Source organism: Arachis stenosperma, chromosome 6, assembly GCF_014773155.1.
Source record: "Arachis stenosperma cultivar V10309 chromosome 6, arast.V10309.gnm1.PFL2, whole genome shotgun sequence".
NCBI lineage: Eukaryota > Viridiplantae > Streptophyta > Magnoliopsida > Fabales > Fabaceae > Arachis > Arachis stenosperma.
The window spans coordinates 71208289-71229343 of NC_080382.1; the positions used below are offsets into that span (position 1 = coordinate 71208289).

A 21055-nucleotide genomic window follows, 5' to 3' on the forward strand; every position below is an offset into this window, starting at 1 on the left:
GGGCGTTGGCAACTTGATTGGTGCGACTTATGGGCGTTGGCAACTTGGTTGGCACCAAGACTTGGTGCCTAGCCAAGCAACCATTCCTGGCGTTGTTGCCAAACACGCCAATGCTTCCTAGCTCAACAACGTGCTCGAGCTCCCCTTTTGTGCCAAAATTGCTTGCTACGTTGCCAAGGAACACGCCTTCATAACTTGGAGTTGGCAACGTGCATCTCATTTTCCAGGGCCAAGCTTGCTTGTGTGTGGCGTTGCCAATGAACACGCCTATGCATTCCAAGTTAGTAACGTGCTCGTGCCTTCCAAGGTTGCCAAGCTTGCTTCACAAATTGGCGTTGGCAACGCCCTTCTAGAGTTGGCAACGCCCAGATTTGCTTCTCCAGGGCTGCCTGGCGTTGCCTTCAACAACGCACCACATTCCTCAAGTTGGCAACGCCAACTTTGCTTCCAAGGCATCCTGGCGTTGCCTCCAACAACGCACCACATTTCTCAAGTTGGCAACGCCAACTTTGCTTCTTGGTTGCCTGGCGTTATCCATAAAAACGCACCCTATTCCCAAGTTGGCAACGCCAACTTCTTCTTCTTGCCCAGCTTGCATCATTCTTGCTTCCATGCTTCCTTGTTTCATCACCTATCATCAACAAAGGAAATAGCTTCAAAGTCTTACCAATTCATACAATAAATTTCATGAGATTCATTCATACTCATTCATGTATGTATTCTTTAGATCATTTGCATGAATTTGGCTAGAATCAACATGTTCCTTGGTGTTCTCATGCATGGAGAAAAAAACTCATAAAAGGACTTGTTTATTTAGAGAAAATGAGTACAATTAAGCTAAAACTAACTAAACTAACTAACTAATAAAGCAAATATGCACTTGCATCACAACACCAAACTTAAACCTTGCTTGTCCTCAAGCAAGAAGAGAATCATGCAATAGAGATTGACAATCCAAGGTAAGAAGAATAACAACTCAATGTTCATGGTAAGCTAGTTTTTCTAAGAATGCTACAATCACAAAAGAAATGTGAATGATTGATGCTTCTATCTAGCTCAATTTATGAAATCTTTTTCTTATATTTCTTCCTTGAATCAAGCTTTTGATTTTCTTATTAGCTTCTCCTTTTGGGTGCTTTGCCCCATGAGTTGATTACAAAACTACGACTCTAAATGCTTTGTTTTCAAGTATTACCACTTGATACATAAGCACCACAAGCATTTAATTAGAGGACTTCATTAAGCACATTTATTTCTTTTCTTGACTCTCTAATCATTGATGCTCAGAGCCTTGAGCTTTGAGGGAGTGCTTTTGCACTTGAGCCTAGCCTTGACTTCTAAGTGTTTTGTTTTCAAGCATTTTACTTGATACATAAACACCACAAGTACTTAACAATGGAATTGTCATTGGTACTCAGAGCCTTCAACTTTCTCATTCTTTCCCTTTTTCTTTTCTTTGCCTCTTTTTTTTCAAGGTTTTCATGATTTCAAAAGATTTCACAAAATGTTCTAGATGAAAACTCCAATTAAATCAAATCTAATGCAATTGAGCAACAATCAAACATACTAGCCTTCCAATACTTGTATGCACATGCCAAGTTCTTCTTTAATTCCTTGTTTGTTTATGATCATGATGCTTTTTTTTGCTTTTGAATTCACAAAACTCAAGTTGGTAGTCATAATGCCACAGCAACATATTGCAAATCAAAATTCAAGCTATGCTTATTCATACCACACATGCATATAAAGAAGGTAATAAGACAATCATGCAATTTAAAGTGCTGGAAACAAATGAGAGAAAAAAAAGAACTTTACAACCTTGTAATTTATCTTCTCTATTGTTGTCCTTTTCCTCCTTTTCTTCCCCTTCCCACACCAAACTTAGAATGATTGCTTGTCCTCAAGCAACAATTAGAACCGTGGCTATGGGGCTAAGATAGATCATGAATGTCTTACACAATGAAACATTAGTAGCACATGTGTTTCAAGTAAGCAAAATTAAAGATAACAATTAAGGAAATAAAATCTAAATTAAAAGTAGCAATTGTTAAGTAATTTTTCTGATTGTTTGGAGCTAGTGACTAATCATGCAAAGGGTTAAAATGTGTCTTTAATGAAACTTTTTGGTGGAACACCAAACTTAGCACCTCACATTCACCTTTGAATTCTGTTGGTGTGTAATACCAAACTTAGCTCCTTGCAATGCAGATAAATATACTTAACTCTTTTATTGAATTAACTAAGAAAAGAAGACTACCTTTGGTTGGGTTGCCTCCCAACAAGCGCTTTTTTATCGTCATTAGCTTGACGGTTGTCCCTCTTTAGGGCGGATGATGATCATAGTACCTTAATCCTTCCCCTCTCACCGTGAGCTTCCTTCCAGTATCATTCTTGATGATTTCCACATGTTCAAGTGAGAGGATTTTGTTCACTGTGTAGTATCCAGAAAAGTGTGGAGATGTCTCTATTGGTTGGTAAGTTAGCATCACTTTATCCCCTGGTGAGAAGTCTTCAGTGGAGATTTTCTTGTTTCTCCATCCTCTTGGCATTTTCTTCTTGGGACTCTCTTCTTTTCCAGGAGATAGTTCAGGTTTTGGGATCTCAATTTTTGGACTGTCCTTGCTATGAATCTTAAATGCTGACTTTGATTGCAGCTTCTCCTCTATTCTTTGAGCTTGTTGCAGCACCTCCACCTCTTCATTTTCTTTCCAGCATGAGCTAAAAACCGTTTGTAAATCGTCGAATCGACCGAAAACCGGTCGGTTGGACCGGACCGGTAACCGGCCGATTCGAATAAAACGACATCGTTTGTTATTTAAAAAAAAACTGGCCCAAGTCTTCGTGAGCTAACCCCCCTTCTTCCGCAATCATTCGTGAATCGTCCTAATCCTGGAGAACTCTCAAGCCAAGGGAAACCCTAGCCCTTCATCGCGGCCGCCGTTCCCAGGTCCACAGCGCCACCACCGTCCCCAGGTCGTCAGCGCCGCTGCTTCTTCCTCTCCCCCGTGTCCGAAACCTAGTAGCGCGGCACGTCGTCTTCATGTTCGCATGCTTTCCGGCACGAAACCCAGGTTAGTGACTTCTCGTCTTCATCTTAACTGATTGTTCGGTCTTCTTCTTAGTTTGAACTTTGAAGTCCTGAAATTGTTGTTCTTTGGTCTTCTTCTTCGATTTTCTTGTTCAATTATTGTTCCATTTTTAGTGTGACTGTTTTCAATTTTTGGTCTTCTTCTTCGGTCTTCTTCTTCTTTACTGATGGCTCGTTTCCTCTGTTAGTTTGTTACTCTGTTTTAGTGTGACTGTTTTCTAATTGCTCAATGGCTCGATTGCTCTGTTAGTTTACTGATGGCTCTGTTAGTTTGTTACTCTGGTTTACTAGTTGTTGATGGCTCCAAATTTTTTTGTTCACTTTTTTTTTGTTCAGGTATTTATTCATTTATTTTTCGGTTTTATGCGATTTTGCTATTTATTCATTATTTATTTAATTTTGCCATTTGTCTGCCCCTATAAACAGTGGCACAAGAAGAGTATGCGAACAATGGAAATGCTACTGGGGATTTAAATTCCGATGATAGAGGTAAGTGGTTTATGTTTCCATGTGATTGTGATGTTAATTTTTTGCATGTGGATACAATACGAATTTGTGGAAATGATTATAAGAAAATGCATAACTGCAGTTACTGTAATAGCATGATGCAAATTTAAGTCATTTGAGCATTCTTTTTTGTTTTTGTGTGGCGGAAAAGAGAAGAGCTTGTTAGTGTGTCTTATTTGGTTTTTTACTGTATAGAACATTTTAGTGTTTTGGAATGTTTCATAATGTGCTAAATGCTTAATGCTGTAGGCAGATTTTAGTGTTTTGAAGTTGCTGGTTTTGCTGGTTTTTGGAATGCTGAATGCTGGTTTTGCTGAAATGTTTTGGGTGAAGCTTTTTTTGTTACTCTGTTTTGGACTTTTGGTTTGTTTGTTGCTGAATGCTGTAGGCAGATTTTAGATATGGTCATGTTTTAACTTTTTATAAATTAATTCACGTATACCCATCATGCATATTATTGATTCAATTCATTATGTATGTATGTAGGTATTGAGCGATGAAGTATTTTCAAAACAATTATGATGACAACAATCATCTCACACACAGTGGCAATGATCCACAAGCCAAGAAAAAGGCACATATCATACAAGACCAGAACAATGCAGAGTATAGGAACAGATATTTTATGTATTGTTTATAATTTATTTATTTTATTATTCTAAAATCGTTTTTTCGGTTGAACCACCGGTTAGACCGGTTGGACCAATAAATCAGTAAACCAGTTACTAGAACGGTTTGATGACCGATTCGGTTTTCAAAACCTTGGGTGTAACTATGATTAAATGACTTTTGTTATGACAAAGGAAGAGAATATAGTTTGTGAGCTAATCATGATTAGTTCTTCCTCCTCTCAATCTTGATCATGGTTCGGTCATGAAAAAAGAGAAAAGGAAAGTGGTTTGATTAATTATGGTTCTTAGTGGATTAGTGGTTCGGTTTAAGTTCGGTTAGATTTTAATTAAGCTAAGTGTTTCGATTCTTTATTTTTCTTTTAGATAATATTTCTATTGACTTTACGAATTTAGACTGAAAATAGCTTTCTTGAAGGTTTGGCCAAATTGCTAAATAGAGGAAAGGAAACGGTTTAATAACTAAACCGTAAGATTATCGTTTTCAAACCGTATCAGTTTAAATAACCGGCAATTGAGATATTAGCCGCAGAGAGTATCTCAACTTTAGATCAAGCATAGAACATTCTACTAAGCTAATTCAATCAAGAAAAGCTAGTAGTAAGGATTCCATAGATGAATTTAACTTGATGGTCAAATTCATCGTTATCGATAGGTTTTTGGCTTAGGACACGTTTTTTTCTCTCACGGTATATCTATTATTTTCACTTATCAAGTATAAATTAGCCTTATTATTTTATGATGAGGTGATTCTTAAATATTTATCGAATTTCTCATCACAGGATTTCTGAGAATAACTCTGTAGAGAATCGGGGTGTTATAAGGCACAAGTCCCAGATATGACTTTTCAGATGCATACAGTGTACATATAAGTCTTACGGCCAGGCCACATACAATGTGACTTTTAAATGTATTTCAATATGCTTACATCTAAAAAACAGTTCTCAATGTGTGGACGTCCTATACATTTGGCACTAAGGCCCAAGCAAGGTCGTACCTGTGGCAGGCAGTCTTTTAAAACTTTTTCTTTATCTTTATCCTCTGCTCTCCTATGGCAGAGATCCCATTAGTTAGTACATTCTTTTCTTTTCTGTTCTCTGCTCTCTTGTGGCAGAAATTCGTTAGATTCTTTTAATCTTTGTTCTCTGCCCTCATGTGGCAGAGATTCCTTTAATTAATACATTCCTTTCCCTTATATTTTCTGCTCTCTTATGGAAGAGGTTTTTTAAAGTCTTTTATTCTTTGCTCTCTATTCTATTGTGGTAGAAATTTTTTTGATTTTTTTCTTTTCTTTTTTTTTTTCTTCTTTTCTTTCTTATCATTCCACTATATAAATTATCTTTTAAATAAAATACTAATATATTATATTGACACAAGTAATGCTAGTATTAATAATAAAAGAGTATTAACATTATTATTTTTATATCGAAACCTACTTATTAAGGTTCTATTCTTTAAACTTTTAGGAATTATACTCTAACTTCAAGCTTTTAAACATTTTACCTTTTACCCCAATATTTTATAAAATTACTAATTTTAATTTCATATATAGTAAAATTACTAATTTAATTTTATATTTTTAGAAATAATCTTGATTTTTTAAATAATATTCGGATTACTCCGAAATTTTTACTTTTTACTCAAAATAACCCCAAAATTTATATAATTACTATCTTTTAACCCCGATCTTTTATCAAACTACATTTCCATATTCAAAAATAATATTTGTGTTGGTGACAAACACTCTTTCAAAACGAAAATCTTTTATTGTGATCTTTCAAAATATATACTTGATTTTAAATCTATTTTCGAGTTTTTCGGTTGCCGATTTTTCACCGCATTTAATTTTAGTTTCTCGATCGACCATTAAACCTCACCTATTTTAGTCAAAACTAACACAATGACAGTCCCAAATCAACCTTATTATCACGGTTTGGGTAGCACAAACATGACTGAATCACAAGTTTAATCACATATAACAATATATCAACAAAATTTAATATAAAATCAACCAAACTCCATCAATAATCAATCACAACAGCCACTTACTTATCCAACACAAATTTAATTAGTGAGAATTTATGGAAATTCTACCTCCGTATGAAATAAAAATACTCGAAATTCTGTAAAAAAATTTTTGACCGAACTGTCGAAGAAGAAAATGTCAAAAATCGATTCCTTTGCCAAGAACACCAAAGGGCCGAACTTTCAAAGAAAAGAAGAGCTATGTTATCATCAACTTTTACCGAATAAAAGTAACACCAACACATAAAGGAGGAAGATACAAACATTTTAATTGAGTTAGATTTTTTATTGGAGTTATGGATCGCAAAAAAGTTAAAGTCGGAAGATGAAAGGGAGTCACGGTTTCCCTCCCTCACTCGGTACACTTCTCTTCCCTTATTTCCTTGATTTTGGTTCGGTGATTCATTAGGAAAAATGAAAGATGATGATGTTGATTAAGGAAAATTGTAAATATGTGTCACTGTTATATATATATATATATATATATATATATATATATATATATATCCGTTAGCCAGGTTTTTCATTTCTTTCTTTTCCTTTCCTAATGATTCGGCCTTGATGAATGATTTTGATCAAAGGAGGAGAGTTAGTTTGATAATTGAGGTGTCATGATTCCATCTGATCCACGGTCATATTTATATATATATATATACATATAAGCTAAGTTTTCATTTCTTTTCTTTTGTTTGGCTTCCTTAATGGCTTCGGCCACTGGGTATATATATAATCACAAATGAGAGGCTGTTCTGGCAACCATTATGCCAGAGGATCCTGGTAGTTTTAAACAGTTTTGTCAGTTGGTATGTCTATGCTGCTTTACCAATCATTTTTTCTTTCCATTTTTTTCCCCTGAATAATATCCTTCATATTTGAACTGATTATCTTCTGGTCTGGCAGGTAGGGCAGATGAACATCACAGAATTCAAGTATAGATTTAATTGAAGGCCGTTGTCCTTTACAGGTAAGGAGAGTTGCATGAAAAGCTGATCCTTTTTCTTTGTGGTTTCTTTCATTTTCATTGTTTTCTGGTTTTCAATTATATATTTTCTGTGGTAGATACATTTTGACATGTATTTTTCCAAAGAGATCCATGACAGTTCTTTTTCTGACTTTGTGTGCAGCGTTGGGGTTCACACGGTCTCAGAACTAAAAGCAATGAAAGAGAGAATGGAGTCTTGTCAGCTTAAAACTTACAATGTCACAGAAACTGACTTGATGAAAGATCACCTTCATTACCTGGTAATTGTGTTTGGGACAAAATGATCTTTTAGGATAGTTTGTCATGTCTGCCACACTGTGCAAGATTGAAATACAATATCTAAGCTAATTCGTTTCAATAAATCCTAAGCTGCTTTTTCTTAGTACTCAAGGTCAAATCAAGCAGTTAGCATGGAGAAAATTAAGTTTGATCAAATGCCTAATAGCTGCTCAATGTGAATTACTTTATTTTTTTGCGATAACCTTTTATTGCTATTGACGATTGTTTGCTATCATGCCATGTTTACTTTGCTTTTGAACTCATGACTAGATGGGAGGCCGTTCAAACGTTCAAAATGAGGTTCTTTGTCGTTTCATCTTTCCGGAAAGACCTGGTGCTCTAATGAAGTTCTTGGATTCATTAGGTCCACGATGGAATATTAGCTTGTTCCATTATCGTGGGCAGGTGAGAATTTGTAGTTTCCTAACGCAAGCTAATTTCTTTCTTTTTGATCAAATATTATGTATATACGATTGCAATATTTATGGTTCTTGAACAGGGTGAAACTGGAGCAAATGTGTTGGTAGGAATACAAGTACCAAGAGCTGAGATGGATGAATTCCATGATCGTGCTAACAGACTTGGATATGAGTATACGCTGGTGAACAATGATGACTTTTACCATCTCCTAATGCGTTCATGGTTAGGGTTTTTATGATTCGTTCAAGATAATACTATCAAGTTTGTTCAACTGTTGGTTTCAAATATAGGATTCACAGGAAACTATTCAGTGCTCCTAAATCCTAATGTAGCTTCTAGGTTTGCGTTCATTATACTTGCAAAGTGACACTGAAAAAAAAAAAAAAAAACTGAAATGCCATATTACGAGTGAAATGAATGCAATCCTAGCTAGTTCTTGAAAGAGCACCAAATAATTTCAAAACTGAATGGTCTTCCAATATGCAGCAATTTGCATAATTTTTGTTGGCTATACTATAACTTTGTTATAGAACAGTCTCTTGTGTAAAGAATATGTGGATAGTGTTCATTAAAAATTTATAAAAATTGAAAATAATTTCGTTTTAGAAAGTTAGATTTACTTAGTTCAGATAATTATGCTTGATATACTTCAAATTCAAATTTACTAGTCAGTAGGACACTAATCATTTAAACCAAAATTAAAATTTATTTCTGGAAGTTCCATTATGATGGTTAGGGTCTTAGTTTCATTAATCAGTAGTAATAGGACCCCTGTTAATAAAGCAAGAAAAAAAAAAGGTTTGAATAGATCTTTTCAGCTTTCTGGTGTGCAGTATTCAATACTTTGAAACCTAAATCACTTATTTTTTTTAATGCAAAAAGTACCTTTCTTAAAAGGTTAGATAAATCCTATATCTGGGGATAAAGTGAATAAAATAGTAAACGAAAGCTCGAAAGCAAATAAATAACATATTTTAATTGCAAAATGATCGCTATTTGCATTTACAGAGTTGGTTCAAATAACCAGTCGTATACTGTTTCCAATATGAACATACTACGGAAGTACAGAATCTCCCACGGATTGGAAGAATGGACGAAGTAACAAACATATCATCAACTGGCTGTTTGGAAAAGCATTACTCTGGAAGCAAATAATGTGTTGCCAAAACGAACCGGGATTCAATTTCCTTTACCAAACATTTTACAGAGCACTCTTGGGGGAGATTCATGGACTAAACTTGTGCTACTTTTATCTACCAGCCTTTGCGGATATGATACCAAATAAAGAGGATCTTAACTACCTATCAAGAAAGTTCAAATCCAGCATTTGAGGTAATGGCATATAGCAGCTTCGTTCTCAATGTGCCAGGTCGTTTGTACGTTGGAAGCTGTAGTCATTGGAATACGGAAAAAATAAGTAAATATTTCCTGTTCTTTTATTAGCTTGAAAAACTTCAAATAATACCTTTATATCAATGACTTTAATCACTACAAGAGTGCATCTTGTGAGGTGTACAAAGTCCACGTTACTAGAAAAACGGTTATAAGACATTTGATATGATATATGAAAATACAAAAAGTTCAAGATCGCTCCAATGTTCAACTTCACAACTCACAACTCAACCAACATGGCAATCTTGAATTTCAAATTTCGGACAGCCAAATTCCAAGTACCATATAAAGAGCAGCCATACCATGTGTACACGAAAAACTAGTGATGAATGGTACATGGACATTGACACGGATACAGGACACAGGACACGACACGCGGACACGTGAATTTAAAATTTTTATAAGATACGGGGACATGGTATATATATATATATATAAGTATTTTTTTAGATAACTTGTAATGATATTTTGGTATTTTATTGATATTAAAATAAAAATTAAATTTTTAATATTTTTTTTAATTATATAAAATATTTAAAATATCTTTTGTTTTAATAATTAATAATATATACTATTTCTAAATTCATTTTAAGAATACATGTTAAGAATAAAGTTGGACACACTGAATGATATTTAGGTGTGTTCGGAGAAGAATTTTTTATTTTTTATCAAGACACGGTTTGGACACAGAAGACACGCGTGTCGGACAAGTATCATGAGTGTCGTGTTCAAAATGTGTCCGGCAAATCAGAGAAGTATCCGGGCTTTCATAGTTAGCGACTAAATCAGTCACCCGTATGAAATACATGTTAGAATACAAAATATATATTGAAAATGAGTTAAGATGTATCTATACACAAATATATAGAAGTTGATTTTTGGTGTTTATAACTCTAAAGAGATTGCAAAAATAAAAGGGAACGCAGAAATGTATCCAGACCCCTATTTTGTCTCCATATTAGTAGTACCTTAAGAGTGTTGTAGCAGGTTGAAGCTGATGGAAGCCGATCCACATCTTGTCCTCCAAATGTTGTCCAAAGAGGAACATCACAAGCAACCTATGTAAATAGATGGAACTGAGTGATGCTAATCAATGAAATCAATGCATTTTGTCATTCATCACACATTACTTCACTCAACAATAAAATCTTTTTTATTAAGGTCCAGATGATTGTACCATAGTTGCAGAATTATCATTTCATCATGTTAGGAATTAAAATCAAGGTCATCGTTTCCTTTATTCTACATCCTATTACTATAGACTCAGAAATAACTTCCATAGACTTTAAATTCTTATCCAGTACCATATAACAAACAAAAATAAAATAAAATATTATGCAAGTGACTTGTGCTTGAGTTTAGACATCTCGTAAGCTGCAGCGGCCGCATGCATAGAATAAGAAAATATAGCTGTTCCATGCCCTCATTATGAACAAAAACCTGGGATGGTAATAATAGTTGAAAGGGGAGTACTGAGTTAGTTCCAGAAGTAACACGTGTATCAATCTGGTCGTTAAAGTGTCAATTTACTCAACTTGGTCCCCTAACTTGGTATCGTAACTCGCATTAGTCTCTAGCCCTATTTTCGTCATAGAACCGTTAACGGCGTGCTAAGATACAGTGACGGCTGCCATGTTGAACTCCTTAACGACTATCTGATGTGGCAATTGAAACTTTTTACCTCAATTTTCTCTTCAAGAAGCCTTTAAAACCCTTAACTAAAATTAGGTTTAGGAATTTTAAAGGCTTCGTAGGGAGAAAATTGAGATAAAAATGTTTCCATTGCCACATTAGGAAGAACAGAGTGGCAACCGTCACTCCATCTCACCGCATCGTTGATGGTTTTGTGACGAAAACAAAGTCAAGGACCAACGTGAGTCACGAAAGCCAAGTTGGGAGACCAAATTGAGTAATTGAAACTTTGGGGACCAGATTGAAACGCAAGTGTAACTTCAGATACTATTCTAAGTATTAACTCATTAAAATGGAGTAAAGTATTCTTTCAATTCAGAGCACACGCAATTAATCGAAAGAGCCACGTGCTGTGTAGGATAACAATTATTTCCACACGGCTCATTTGGAGAATTTGTAATGTACTCTGCTAGAGTTAAAAGAGCCAAAAAACATCCCCTACTAATTACAAGCAACAAAGCAGATGGGATGAAAGAGGTGTTTGCATGAGCATTTTCTTTATCTTTTTATAAAAGATCTTTTTTTCATAGAAGAAAGTTATTTCACATTTGATAGACTTTTTAAAAAGACTTAACATATTAAAACGTCTTTTGCTTTTTTTGAAAGTAAGGTATTGTTGTCTTTTAGAAAAAACAAATAATTTGCTTTTTTAAATAAAAGTACTTTTCTTAAAAGTTGTATCCAAGACCAAATGTATTTAAAATTTAATAAAAATACTTTATTTCTGAAAAAAAAAAGTACTTTTTTCAAAGAAAAAACAAACAATCCAAACCAACATTGGTTGCCCATCCAAGATCAAGAACACACCTTGTGGATTGTAAAAGCTGGCTGCAAGTATTTAAACCCAAGTAATGGAGCACGAGAACAACTGGTGACAAATTTAAGAAGCATACAGCGCTCATCTGGTTTGAAGCCTTTAACCACCTGTACATAGTGGTAGAAGAAAGAAAATGAAACCGTTGTCTTAAAACTGGTATACGCAAAACTAAGTAGGCAACATTGCGTCAGTTTTCTAAAGATCGGGGGCATTAATGTACTCCACCAATACATTTAGACATCAATTTATTCCTTAGATACATAGATATTTATATTTGAGAGACAAGATAAATGTAAAAAAACTTGACAACTCTCATGTTTTGCATATTTTCTTAAGACCAATTTAAACATTTATTCTTCTACCTAAGGAGCATTGCTCAGCAGGAAAGAAGAAACCAAATCTGAATTATCAGGCATCTATCATAAATGTGTAAGGCTTTGATTATAGCAAGGGAAGTAAATTACATCAGATTAAGGCTTGGTTTGGTAAAACTTTTTTAAGAGATTTTTAAAATTTTCAAAAGCACAAACTTCTCATTTTGTGTTTGGTCAAAAAGACCATGTGCTTGTACTTGGAGCTTTTAAAAGATAGGAGCGCATTTTTTAAAATTGGCTTGTGCTTATGAAAATTAAAAAGTCTCATATAATCTCATACATTAATTAACTTCCAAATTTAACTTTTATATTTATGTCTATTATAGTATTTTTAAATTTTAAAAACTATTTTACCAAATACAATTGTTGCTTGCACTTTTTAAGAGTCATTTTTAATTTAATTTACCAAAAGTAGATACTACAATTTTTAAAAAGCTATCATTTAAAAACCAGCTTTCATAAGCTACTTTTGAAAAGTAAAACCTTTACATAACCAAGCCTAAATACAATGCTAAAGACTAGTTGTTGTAACACCAGAAGGAAATTGTTGAATCAAGTGGTAATCAATACCTCCCAAAAAATCTTGATTGTCTTGCTTCTCTCATTGTAACCTCCAGTGTATCGGGTGTTATTTTTCAAATCATCAATGTCAATATCATAATTGCCACCTGAAAGCAACTGCATTCTCACTAAACTCAGAAATCTTGCTGTCAAAATGAGTCATCAAAAATAAATAATTCATTTTGTGAGTTATCATGAATTAGTTGTTGTAGGCAAGGACATTTTTCTTTATCATGACATATTCTTTGCATAAATAAAAAGTTAATTTGATATTGATTGCAGCATTTTCGAAAAAGCAAAATCTTGAAACAGAAAATCTTTATTGCAATTTAACAAAAGAAAATACTTGAGTGAACCCTCCCCACCCCAACCCCCCACCCGGGAAAAGAAAAAGGAAAACCCAACTTTTTCAGCACTAAGGAAATAAAATACCTGATTAAATTCACCGGCATTGAATAATTTCAACCAGGATGGAGATATAAGATCGGTTAACCCTCTATAAAATGCATTTGAAAATGGCAGTATCTGCAATTTCAATAGTCACATATATAACCATGATACGACTGTCGAAACGGTACAAACCTGAATAATTTCCATTAGACTACACAAACTGATAATAAAACCTGTATGTTGAGTTTATAATCAGCCATTGCATGTATGTACTGCAACTTGTTCTCGTTTGTCACAGAAATATCTTTTCCACCAGACTTAAGCTCAATCACATGTCTTTTGCCAAATGATTCTTCAGTAACTGTGAAATCAAGACAGAGTTCCTTCACGTCACCCTCATAATTCTGCATGAAGGAATATGTGAACGTTGCATTATAATGTCAAAATGGTAAACTGAGAGAATTGAAATACGGCAATCTACACAACAAAAAATCAAGGGAAGAACAACCAAAGCCCCAAAATCAGACCTAAAATACCAAATGCCAAATGCCCCATGTTAATGAATCTTTAAGGTTGTCAGAATAGTCCTTTTATTTTAGAAATATTACATCCAGCAACTAAACCCATCCACAAAGACAATAGCTCTTTGAGCAAATTCATATATAAAATCACTTAACCTTTAGTAGGATTGAAGTTGGACAGGCTCATCTACAATGAGGGCAGGGCGCTGACAGCCAGCATCAACAACAACAACAACAAAACCTTGTCCCACTAGGTGAGACAGCCAGCATCAAGCCAACTCAATTTTAAAACATGATTCCCAAAATAAAACAAGGCAGAATCCAGATAAATTTTAAAAAGAGACTTTTAAGACACAAGAAAGAAGTGTGGATCTCTGTTGGGTTTACCTTGAGATACAAAAGATTCCTGTATATCTCTGGATCAAGTGTTGATAACTCATCAAGAAAGCTATACCGTCCCAATAGCTTTTGTACAAAAACATGAGAGAAGGAGTAATCAAGTAATATTCCTTCATAAAGAGCTTTACCGACAATTCTTCCAAGGAACTCAATCATTTGAAGACCATTATCTAAATATCTTGCAGATGCAGTAGGAATTAGAAGCCTATCGGAGGTTGAGGTTTGGGAAAATAATCCATATCTGAGGCAAACAGAATACATGTCAGCTTAGAAAGTCACTACAGATTCCTGAAAGAGGAAACATCCATGAAATAAAAAACAAAAATTAAAATTAAAAAAAAAAAAGTCAAACATACTCAGGAGCAAAAGCTGCTTTTGATAAGTCTGTCAAAAATTCCTTCGATAATCCACCATAGTCCAGGCCAGCCTCAGGAAGGCCACATTCACTGACAAATGACACATGGATAGAGGACTTCAATCTTGACCCAAGGGAATTCAATTGTCGGAATCCATCTTCAACAATATGACCCCGACATACTACTATCTCAATTGCTCGTGAACCAGGTTCAGAAATTTCACCAGCCATTTTTCGCGAGGCCTTATCCATCTTGATTAATTCGCGAAACATCTCAACTCTATTTCAGTGATAAACCAAGTGATTAGCTACTTTCAATAATAAACATAATGTGTTACACTCAAAACAAATTATGATTTTGTTGACAGTGATTTTCTAATGTCAGTGAACACCATAGTTAATGACTTCTCAATTTAAACAACTCTTAATGAATAACAGAATTATTATATGGTAATTGGTAAAGAGACCCAGAAAGGTTTTTCTCAATTTACTCCACTAAGAAACCAAAACATGATCACATTTCTTGATCCAGATCTTGGACATGGCAAAGGAAATTTAGTGCTCCTATCTTTTTAGAGGACTTTCCCTCTCAAAACATGGTGAGAGATAGGAAAGCTACACTTCAACGATCTTTTGTTTGGCTTTTGGTTTTTGTATGGAGGATCTCTTATCCTCTCATCTTATTTTAATATTCTGCTCCCAATCTTAATGGTATTCTTCTTTTATCAAACAACAACAACAACAACAACAACAACAAGAATAAGAATAAGAATAACAATAAGAATAACAATAACAATAACAATAATAATAATCAGAAGAATAAGACAAATAGGTTCCTGAAGAATTTTGCGATAACTTATAGATATTTAACGGAAAAAAAAGTATCAGCAAGTCCTTGAGAAAACTTTGCCAGAGATTTATAGGTGTCCCTGAAGGAAAAAGAATACCAAGTAAGTCCCTAAAGAATTGTGGAGCTAGACTTATAGGTCTTTGGTGGAATGGAATGACAGAAGGGTCCAACAAGTCTAGTGTTATAATTTTTCAGGATCTATAAGTTCATAATTGCAATTTTACAGAAACTTATAGGTACTCTTTTTTATTGAGACCTATAAGTTCATCACAAAATTTACTCAGGAAGTTACTTGGTATTTTTTTTGGTAGTAATCTACATGTCCATAGCAAAATTTTCAGGGACCTACTTGTCTTGTTACTCTAATAACAATAGTAAATCATGTTGGCTGTATTCCCCAGTCATCAGCTTTTCTTTACCAAGGTCTTATCCTTCTAAAACACCAACTGAAATAAGTATAAAAGTACAAGAACGGTGCCAAACAGAATTTATATCAAGAAGTAAAAGTCATGTTATGGTCAACTAGTTAGTAGTTACCTTTCTTCAAAAGGGAAAACATGAGGGGTAATGATGATAACAGAACCTGCACTCAGGGCAGCTGATGAATCATCAAATCTTAGGTTGGCTGATAAAACTTCATGGGTTCTGGCAGCAACTGCAATTGGTGGCCGGCTTTTTCTAGCGGGAGCAAGCCACAAATCAGGAGGACAAAATGAGTGTCTACAATCCCTTTCATACATTAAATGTAAGCATCTGATAGCACAATCCATGAGAGGCTTATTATGAGAACCACTACCATGGGACAAACCATTATACACTAGGGTATTTAGCATTGACGCAATTCTTCGTTGTTGCTCTAATCGGAATGGAACCTAACAATGTTATTAAAATGCTCCGTGATAGTTAGTTTCTGAAAATATGAACTAATCCATAAAATTACAAGTCCAAGAAGAAAGCATGTACATACTTGTTTCTCATAGAACTCTATGTCATCAAGAACAGAAAGCAGGTGAGAATAGGTTGCACAGAAGAGATGAAGCACAGAAAACACATCCTTTGGAATCCCTTGTGGGCCATGCCTCATAGGTTCTACGTCCCAGAGCTCTAGTGAATCTTCATTCTCTCTGCTGGGCTCAGAATAACTGCCAACAGGATCTGTAACATCACTTGCAGCTTGTGACTTACCTGTAAACTTCTGAAGAACATTGACCCACCTATTACCCCCATCTTTACTTATCTGTTTTTGCATCTTCTCAAACGTTTTATGTTTGGCATTCCCACTTGTGTGATAAACAGATATATGTTTGTCTCCAGAAAAAAGGGAAACCTCCAGTACCTCCCACAATTGGAAAATAAATCCAGGAGTGAAGGACAGCATGTTGAGAACTGGTAATGAGCCACGAATTGGACTCAAGGTTGAAAATACTCTAAGCAAATTAGAATAAAATAGTGCAACATCAAACAAATCTAGTTTCTTAAGACATGGCAGACAATTTGACTGTGGAGTCTCAACCTTGTTGGTGCCATCTCTATTTATTGAAGCCAAAAGATTTGTAAGATGTGACGGCTGAGTAACAGGCCTAAATTGATCCATGTATGACATTATTAATGACTCATAGGTTGCTTCACCATCATACATAACTGTACCAACTGGATCTGTTGATGTTCCAGCATCAGTTTGAACGGTTTTTCTTTTCTTTCGCATCCATCCAATATTATCAAGATGAGCAAGTAGGCTTTCTGCTAAAGTTATAACAACATGAACGTACAATGCATAGTCCAAACCTTGATTCAAGGATCTAGCATTCACAGAACCATTCCCATTTCCTGTTGCTAGACATATAATGTTAGTGAGAGCCCAACCAACTGGAGGAATTTCCCTGAAAGCAACAAGATTATCTGACTGTACTAACTCTGACATCTCCATTAAAACTTTCTCTTTCAAAATCTGTCATTGCCTGTCAGAGTTTGATCAGTTCTGATATGTTTGATACTTTGAATCAAATCAAAACGTTGATCTTATTCACTTGAGGAGAGTGTTTAAAGTAAGTAATATGCATGAACAAATAATTTGAATATAAACTAAAGATGTTTCCTTTCACCATCAATATAAAAATAATATAACGGGGGTCTGGGGAGAAGCAGTAACATATTTGAAAGTGAAAGTAACCTGTGCACCATTATTTTACGTTTCTTTTTTTTTTCTGGAGAAAAAATAAATTATTATAGAGAGAAGTAAACAACTTAAAAATCATTGAAAGTTTTTATGACTGTAAAGTATTGATCTCTATTTTTACATATAAAATAACATAAAAGAAATACTAAATTGCATATAAAAAATAAAATAAATAAATAAATAAATAAAATAGCAGAACAACCATTTAAATTGTCATAATTTTAATACCAAATGAAAAACATTACGAAACAGAAAATTGAGTTATTAAGCAAGAAAGATCCATCTTTAACGTAGAAACATTAAACTCAACATCAAAGAAATCACATTCGCAGAGAAGTTAAATGCGCATAGCAATCATCAATTCTGCAGGTCAAACTTTGGCACTTCATACATTACACTAGACAAATATGGATTACGTAATCCCTTAGTAAGGCCTCCAAAATTAGAGGTACAAAACTTGTACAGATCAGAAAACAATGAAGGAAACCAAGTTGTCACTAAAACAAAACAGTACACAGACAAACTTGCAGCTTAAATCAAGTTGTAATGCTTACCAATAGAGTCTTGAAGCATGGGAATAAAATTGATTTGTGCCTTAAAGCAGGTTGAAGAACAGATGGTAAATGTTGTAGAAGCGAAGGAATAGTTAGTAAATAGACAATGTACTGCTTAGCAGCATGGTTGTCATCCAGCATATCAGGCCCAATTACATCGATGTTCATCAGATAAAATGGACGCACGGCTAAAGTTATCGCACTTGCAGTAATAAAAAAAAGTTCATCTGCCGGGATGATACTTTTTGTCTGGCAAGAATAATTATCAAGTGCACTTATATATCTAGCAACAGATACATAACTACCACTTTTATTACTCCCAATGAACTGAATTAAATCCTTCGCTGCTAAATCTGCATCTTGACGATTGTCATCAACGATGCCTTTCCATCCTTTTGGATCAGTAAACATGACCAATAGACGCATTGCAAGTGATGTCACAATATTTAAATTCTGAGCACCTGAAATGCATTCACTGAACTCTGAAAGAATGGAGAAACCGAGAGAAGTTAGCCTCCGTGCCTGGTAAATCCATATTCTTCTCTCTTCAGGTGTACCAATTGCCAGAAAGCAAAAGTTCTGCTTTGAATCTAGAACCACATATACATCCATTAATAATATATTTCATAGGTGTGTTAAACAAGAAAATAAAAATGGGTCGTTAGACCTCTCAAAGCTGAGAAAAAATAATAAAGCAACCAAAACATCTTGATAGTCATATTTAGCATGCCATCACATTGAAATGCTTGACATAGTTGGAATGTGAACTGAAAGTCCAATGAATAAACATTTAAAAGAGAGGATATACCTGAAGAGTTCATGCTTTCCAATAAGATGGTGAAGCAAATCTTCATGGAGTGTATTTTCTTGCTTTGGGCTATCTGAAGCCAGGTTGAGAATCGGGTTATAAAGAAAAGAAATGGTCTCAATAAATTGTTTGAAATCCATATGGCTGTCCTTGCAGCAGTATAATTATTCACCAATTTCTCCCACTCCTGCTGAAGCTGCAGAGCAACCATCTTTGTGACCTTGAAGCGCCTCCATACTCTCTATGAATGAGAAGAATAAAATAAAGGATATTATCCATTTTGATATAAATGACAACTATCAAAATGCCAATAATAGAGTGAAGCTAAAATTTCATACTTAAAGATGCAATTTTTTATTTTCCTTTGATGTAACTATATTCGAAGAGGAACTTTGGAGCAATGGTTGAGTTGTTTCCATATGATTGCAAGGTCAAGGGTTCAAACCACCACTAATGCAACTATCAGGTTAGACTACCTGCATTACACCTTTTGGGTGCTGCCTTTCCATGGTTCCTACATTAACATGGGATGCTTGTGGATCGGGCTTTCCTTTTTTCTTATGCAACTATATTTGGTCATTTCCGCAATACAACAGCAGCTATGTCTGCTCCTACTAAGTGAAGTAGACAACGTGGACTAGATGTTGTGATAGTGTTAGCCGTAAATCATATTTACATTTAAATCATTAACAATTAAAAAGTTGTCTAATAATCGCCCATATGATTTTTCTGAGTCTCGCATTACCCCAAACTATTCGGTTACCCTTTATAAGAGCTACCCTCCTTAGTAGGCCCTTGTCAGGCCTTCAAAAAGCTAATTTCCTTCAATAGTTGCACATAATGCAATGAATAACTGTACACAGAAGCATCAAGTAAAATAATGTTCAAACACAACTAGAATTCAACGTTATGTTTCACCTCGCATTCCTTGGTATCTCTAAACAGCAAGGAATTACCTTGAATAACATGCTCCCTAGTGCCGGAAAATGGGCAATTATGGGTCTAAGAACTACAAAAACACAAACTAAAAAATAAAACAAAAAAGAAAATGAAATAATTGAGATTTGAAGGAACACCTGAATCAAGAGAGCAGCAGCAGCAGCTCGTTTAGCATGATTGCGAAGCTCTCTTTCTCTGTTAACCTTTTCAAGAAGCACATCTCTTGTTATCTCCTTCGCACTTGCTCCTCTCAGCGACACCTGACAAACATTCCATTCAATTAATCATTCATTCTCAGTTTCATTTTCCGCTCCATTCAATGCATGATTCGAAACCATACAAAAGGGTAACATTCAAAACCCAACAACTACAGTTTTGTATTTGTTTCAGGGAAATCGGGGAAGAAAATTCCCTCCTCAACCGACAAATGAAGCGTACCTGCTGTTTACGAGTTCCGTCCATGGAAATCCGAAATCGAATCAATGAGGTTCTCGCAACGCATCTGAGCCTTCAATCGCATTAGATTTTGTGTCAAAGCCTGAATTTTACTCCACCCTCTCTTGTTGCACTCGAAAATAATAATAATAATAATAATAATAATAATAATAATAATAATGTTTTCTGGGCTTTTCTTTTCTCTTACGCAGGTTTTATTTCTTTTTCCCTATTTTTAGTTACAGGCTTTTTACTTTATCCTGTGTCTTACGCTTACAAAATTGAAACAAAAATTATTATTATATTATAAGTGTTCAATTTTAATGCAATTACATAATTATTTACCTAAATTCATACTTTTAAATAATTTTTTAAATAATAATATTGAATGACTGAATATTAGTGTAAAAATTACACTAACTATAAAAATTAAATTATAAATTATAAAATGACATTGTATATAAATTATTATTCTTATTATTTTACCATTTAATTTCCATAGACTGGTAATATATATTTGTTTTGTTTTGTATGGACAACTAATTAAATATTATCATATTAATAAAAATAATTAATTTTAAAATTTATTATTTTAAAAATTTATTTAAATATATAAATCTAATTAAATAATTATATAATTTTTTTAATATATTAAAATTAATTTAATATTATTTTTAAAAAGAATTTTATTATTATTACTGTTACAAAAATTATAAATATTAATTTATTATAAAACAAAAACTGAGAAAAAAAATTGGTTTCGTGATAAATTCAATTCACATTTTTTTTCAATAATTATAAATAGTCACTTTGTGCAAATTTAGGACCGATTTAGTTTACTTTTTTAAAGTAAATTATTTTG

At 34.1% G+C, this 21055-nt stretch overlaps 1 protein-coding gene, 1 long non-coding RNA gene and 1 pseudogene across 3 annotated transcripts; 2 read left to right on the top strand and 1 right to left on the bottom strand.

The window, feature by feature from the left end:
• Positions 1 to 2835: 2835 nt before the first annotated feature.
• On the top strand, positions 2836 to 4554 carry LOC130935923 (uncharacterized). The gene is made up of 3 exons (XR_009068002.1): positions 2836 to 3071; positions 3515 to 3577; positions 4082 to 4554. It is a non-coding gene; the product is annotated as an uncharacterized LOC130935923 (long non-coding RNA).
• A 2020-nt stretch (positions 4555 to 6574) lies between these two features.
• LOC130934171 (threonine dehydratase biosynthetic, chloroplastic-like) lies at positions 6575 to 9121 on the top strand (annotated as a pseudogene).
• On the bottom strand, positions 8823 to 20354 carry LOC130935051 (E3 ubiquitin-protein ligase UPL7). Of its 2 annotated transcripts, XM_057864600.1 has the most exons (14): positions 20197 to 20354; positions 19896 to 20018; positions 18820 to 19060; positions 18012 to 18601; positions 16249 to 17229; positions 15819 to 16153; positions 14433 to 14711; positions 14065 to 14317; positions 13390 to 13560; positions 13199 to 13291; positions 12776 to 12883; positions 11822 to 11938; positions 10291 to 10380; positions 8823 to 9318 (listed from the first exon to the last, which is right to left on the bottom strand). In XM_057864600.1, the coding sequence occupies exons 1-14, from the start codon at positions 20218 to 20220 to the stop codon at positions 9235 to 9237; spliced, it is 3489 nt and encodes a 1162-aa protein (XP_057720583.1). In that variant the 5' UTR covers positions 20221 to 20354; the 3' UTR covers positions 8823 to 9234. The 2 variants fall into 2 exon arrangements, with proteins under 2 accessions (XP_057720583.1, XP_057720584.1); XM_057864601.1 differs by lacking the exons at positions 8823 to 9318; positions 10291 to 10380 and adding an exon at positions 10419 to 10762.
• Between the last annotated feature and the right edge of the window lie 701 nt (positions 20355 to 21055).

Coding starts and splice junctions, on each gene's coding strand:
- LOC130935051 (XM_057864600.1), bottom strand. CDS start 20,220: ATGGACGGAACTCGTAAACAGCAG. Junction 16,154..16,248: donor TAGAGTTCTATGAGAAACAA/GTATGTACATGC, acceptor TAACATTGTTAG/GTTCCATTCCGATTAGAGCA. Junction 13,561..14,064: donor GGAATCTTTTGTATCTCAAG/GTAAACCCAACA, acceptor TCCTTCATGCAG/AATTATGAGGGTGACGTGAA.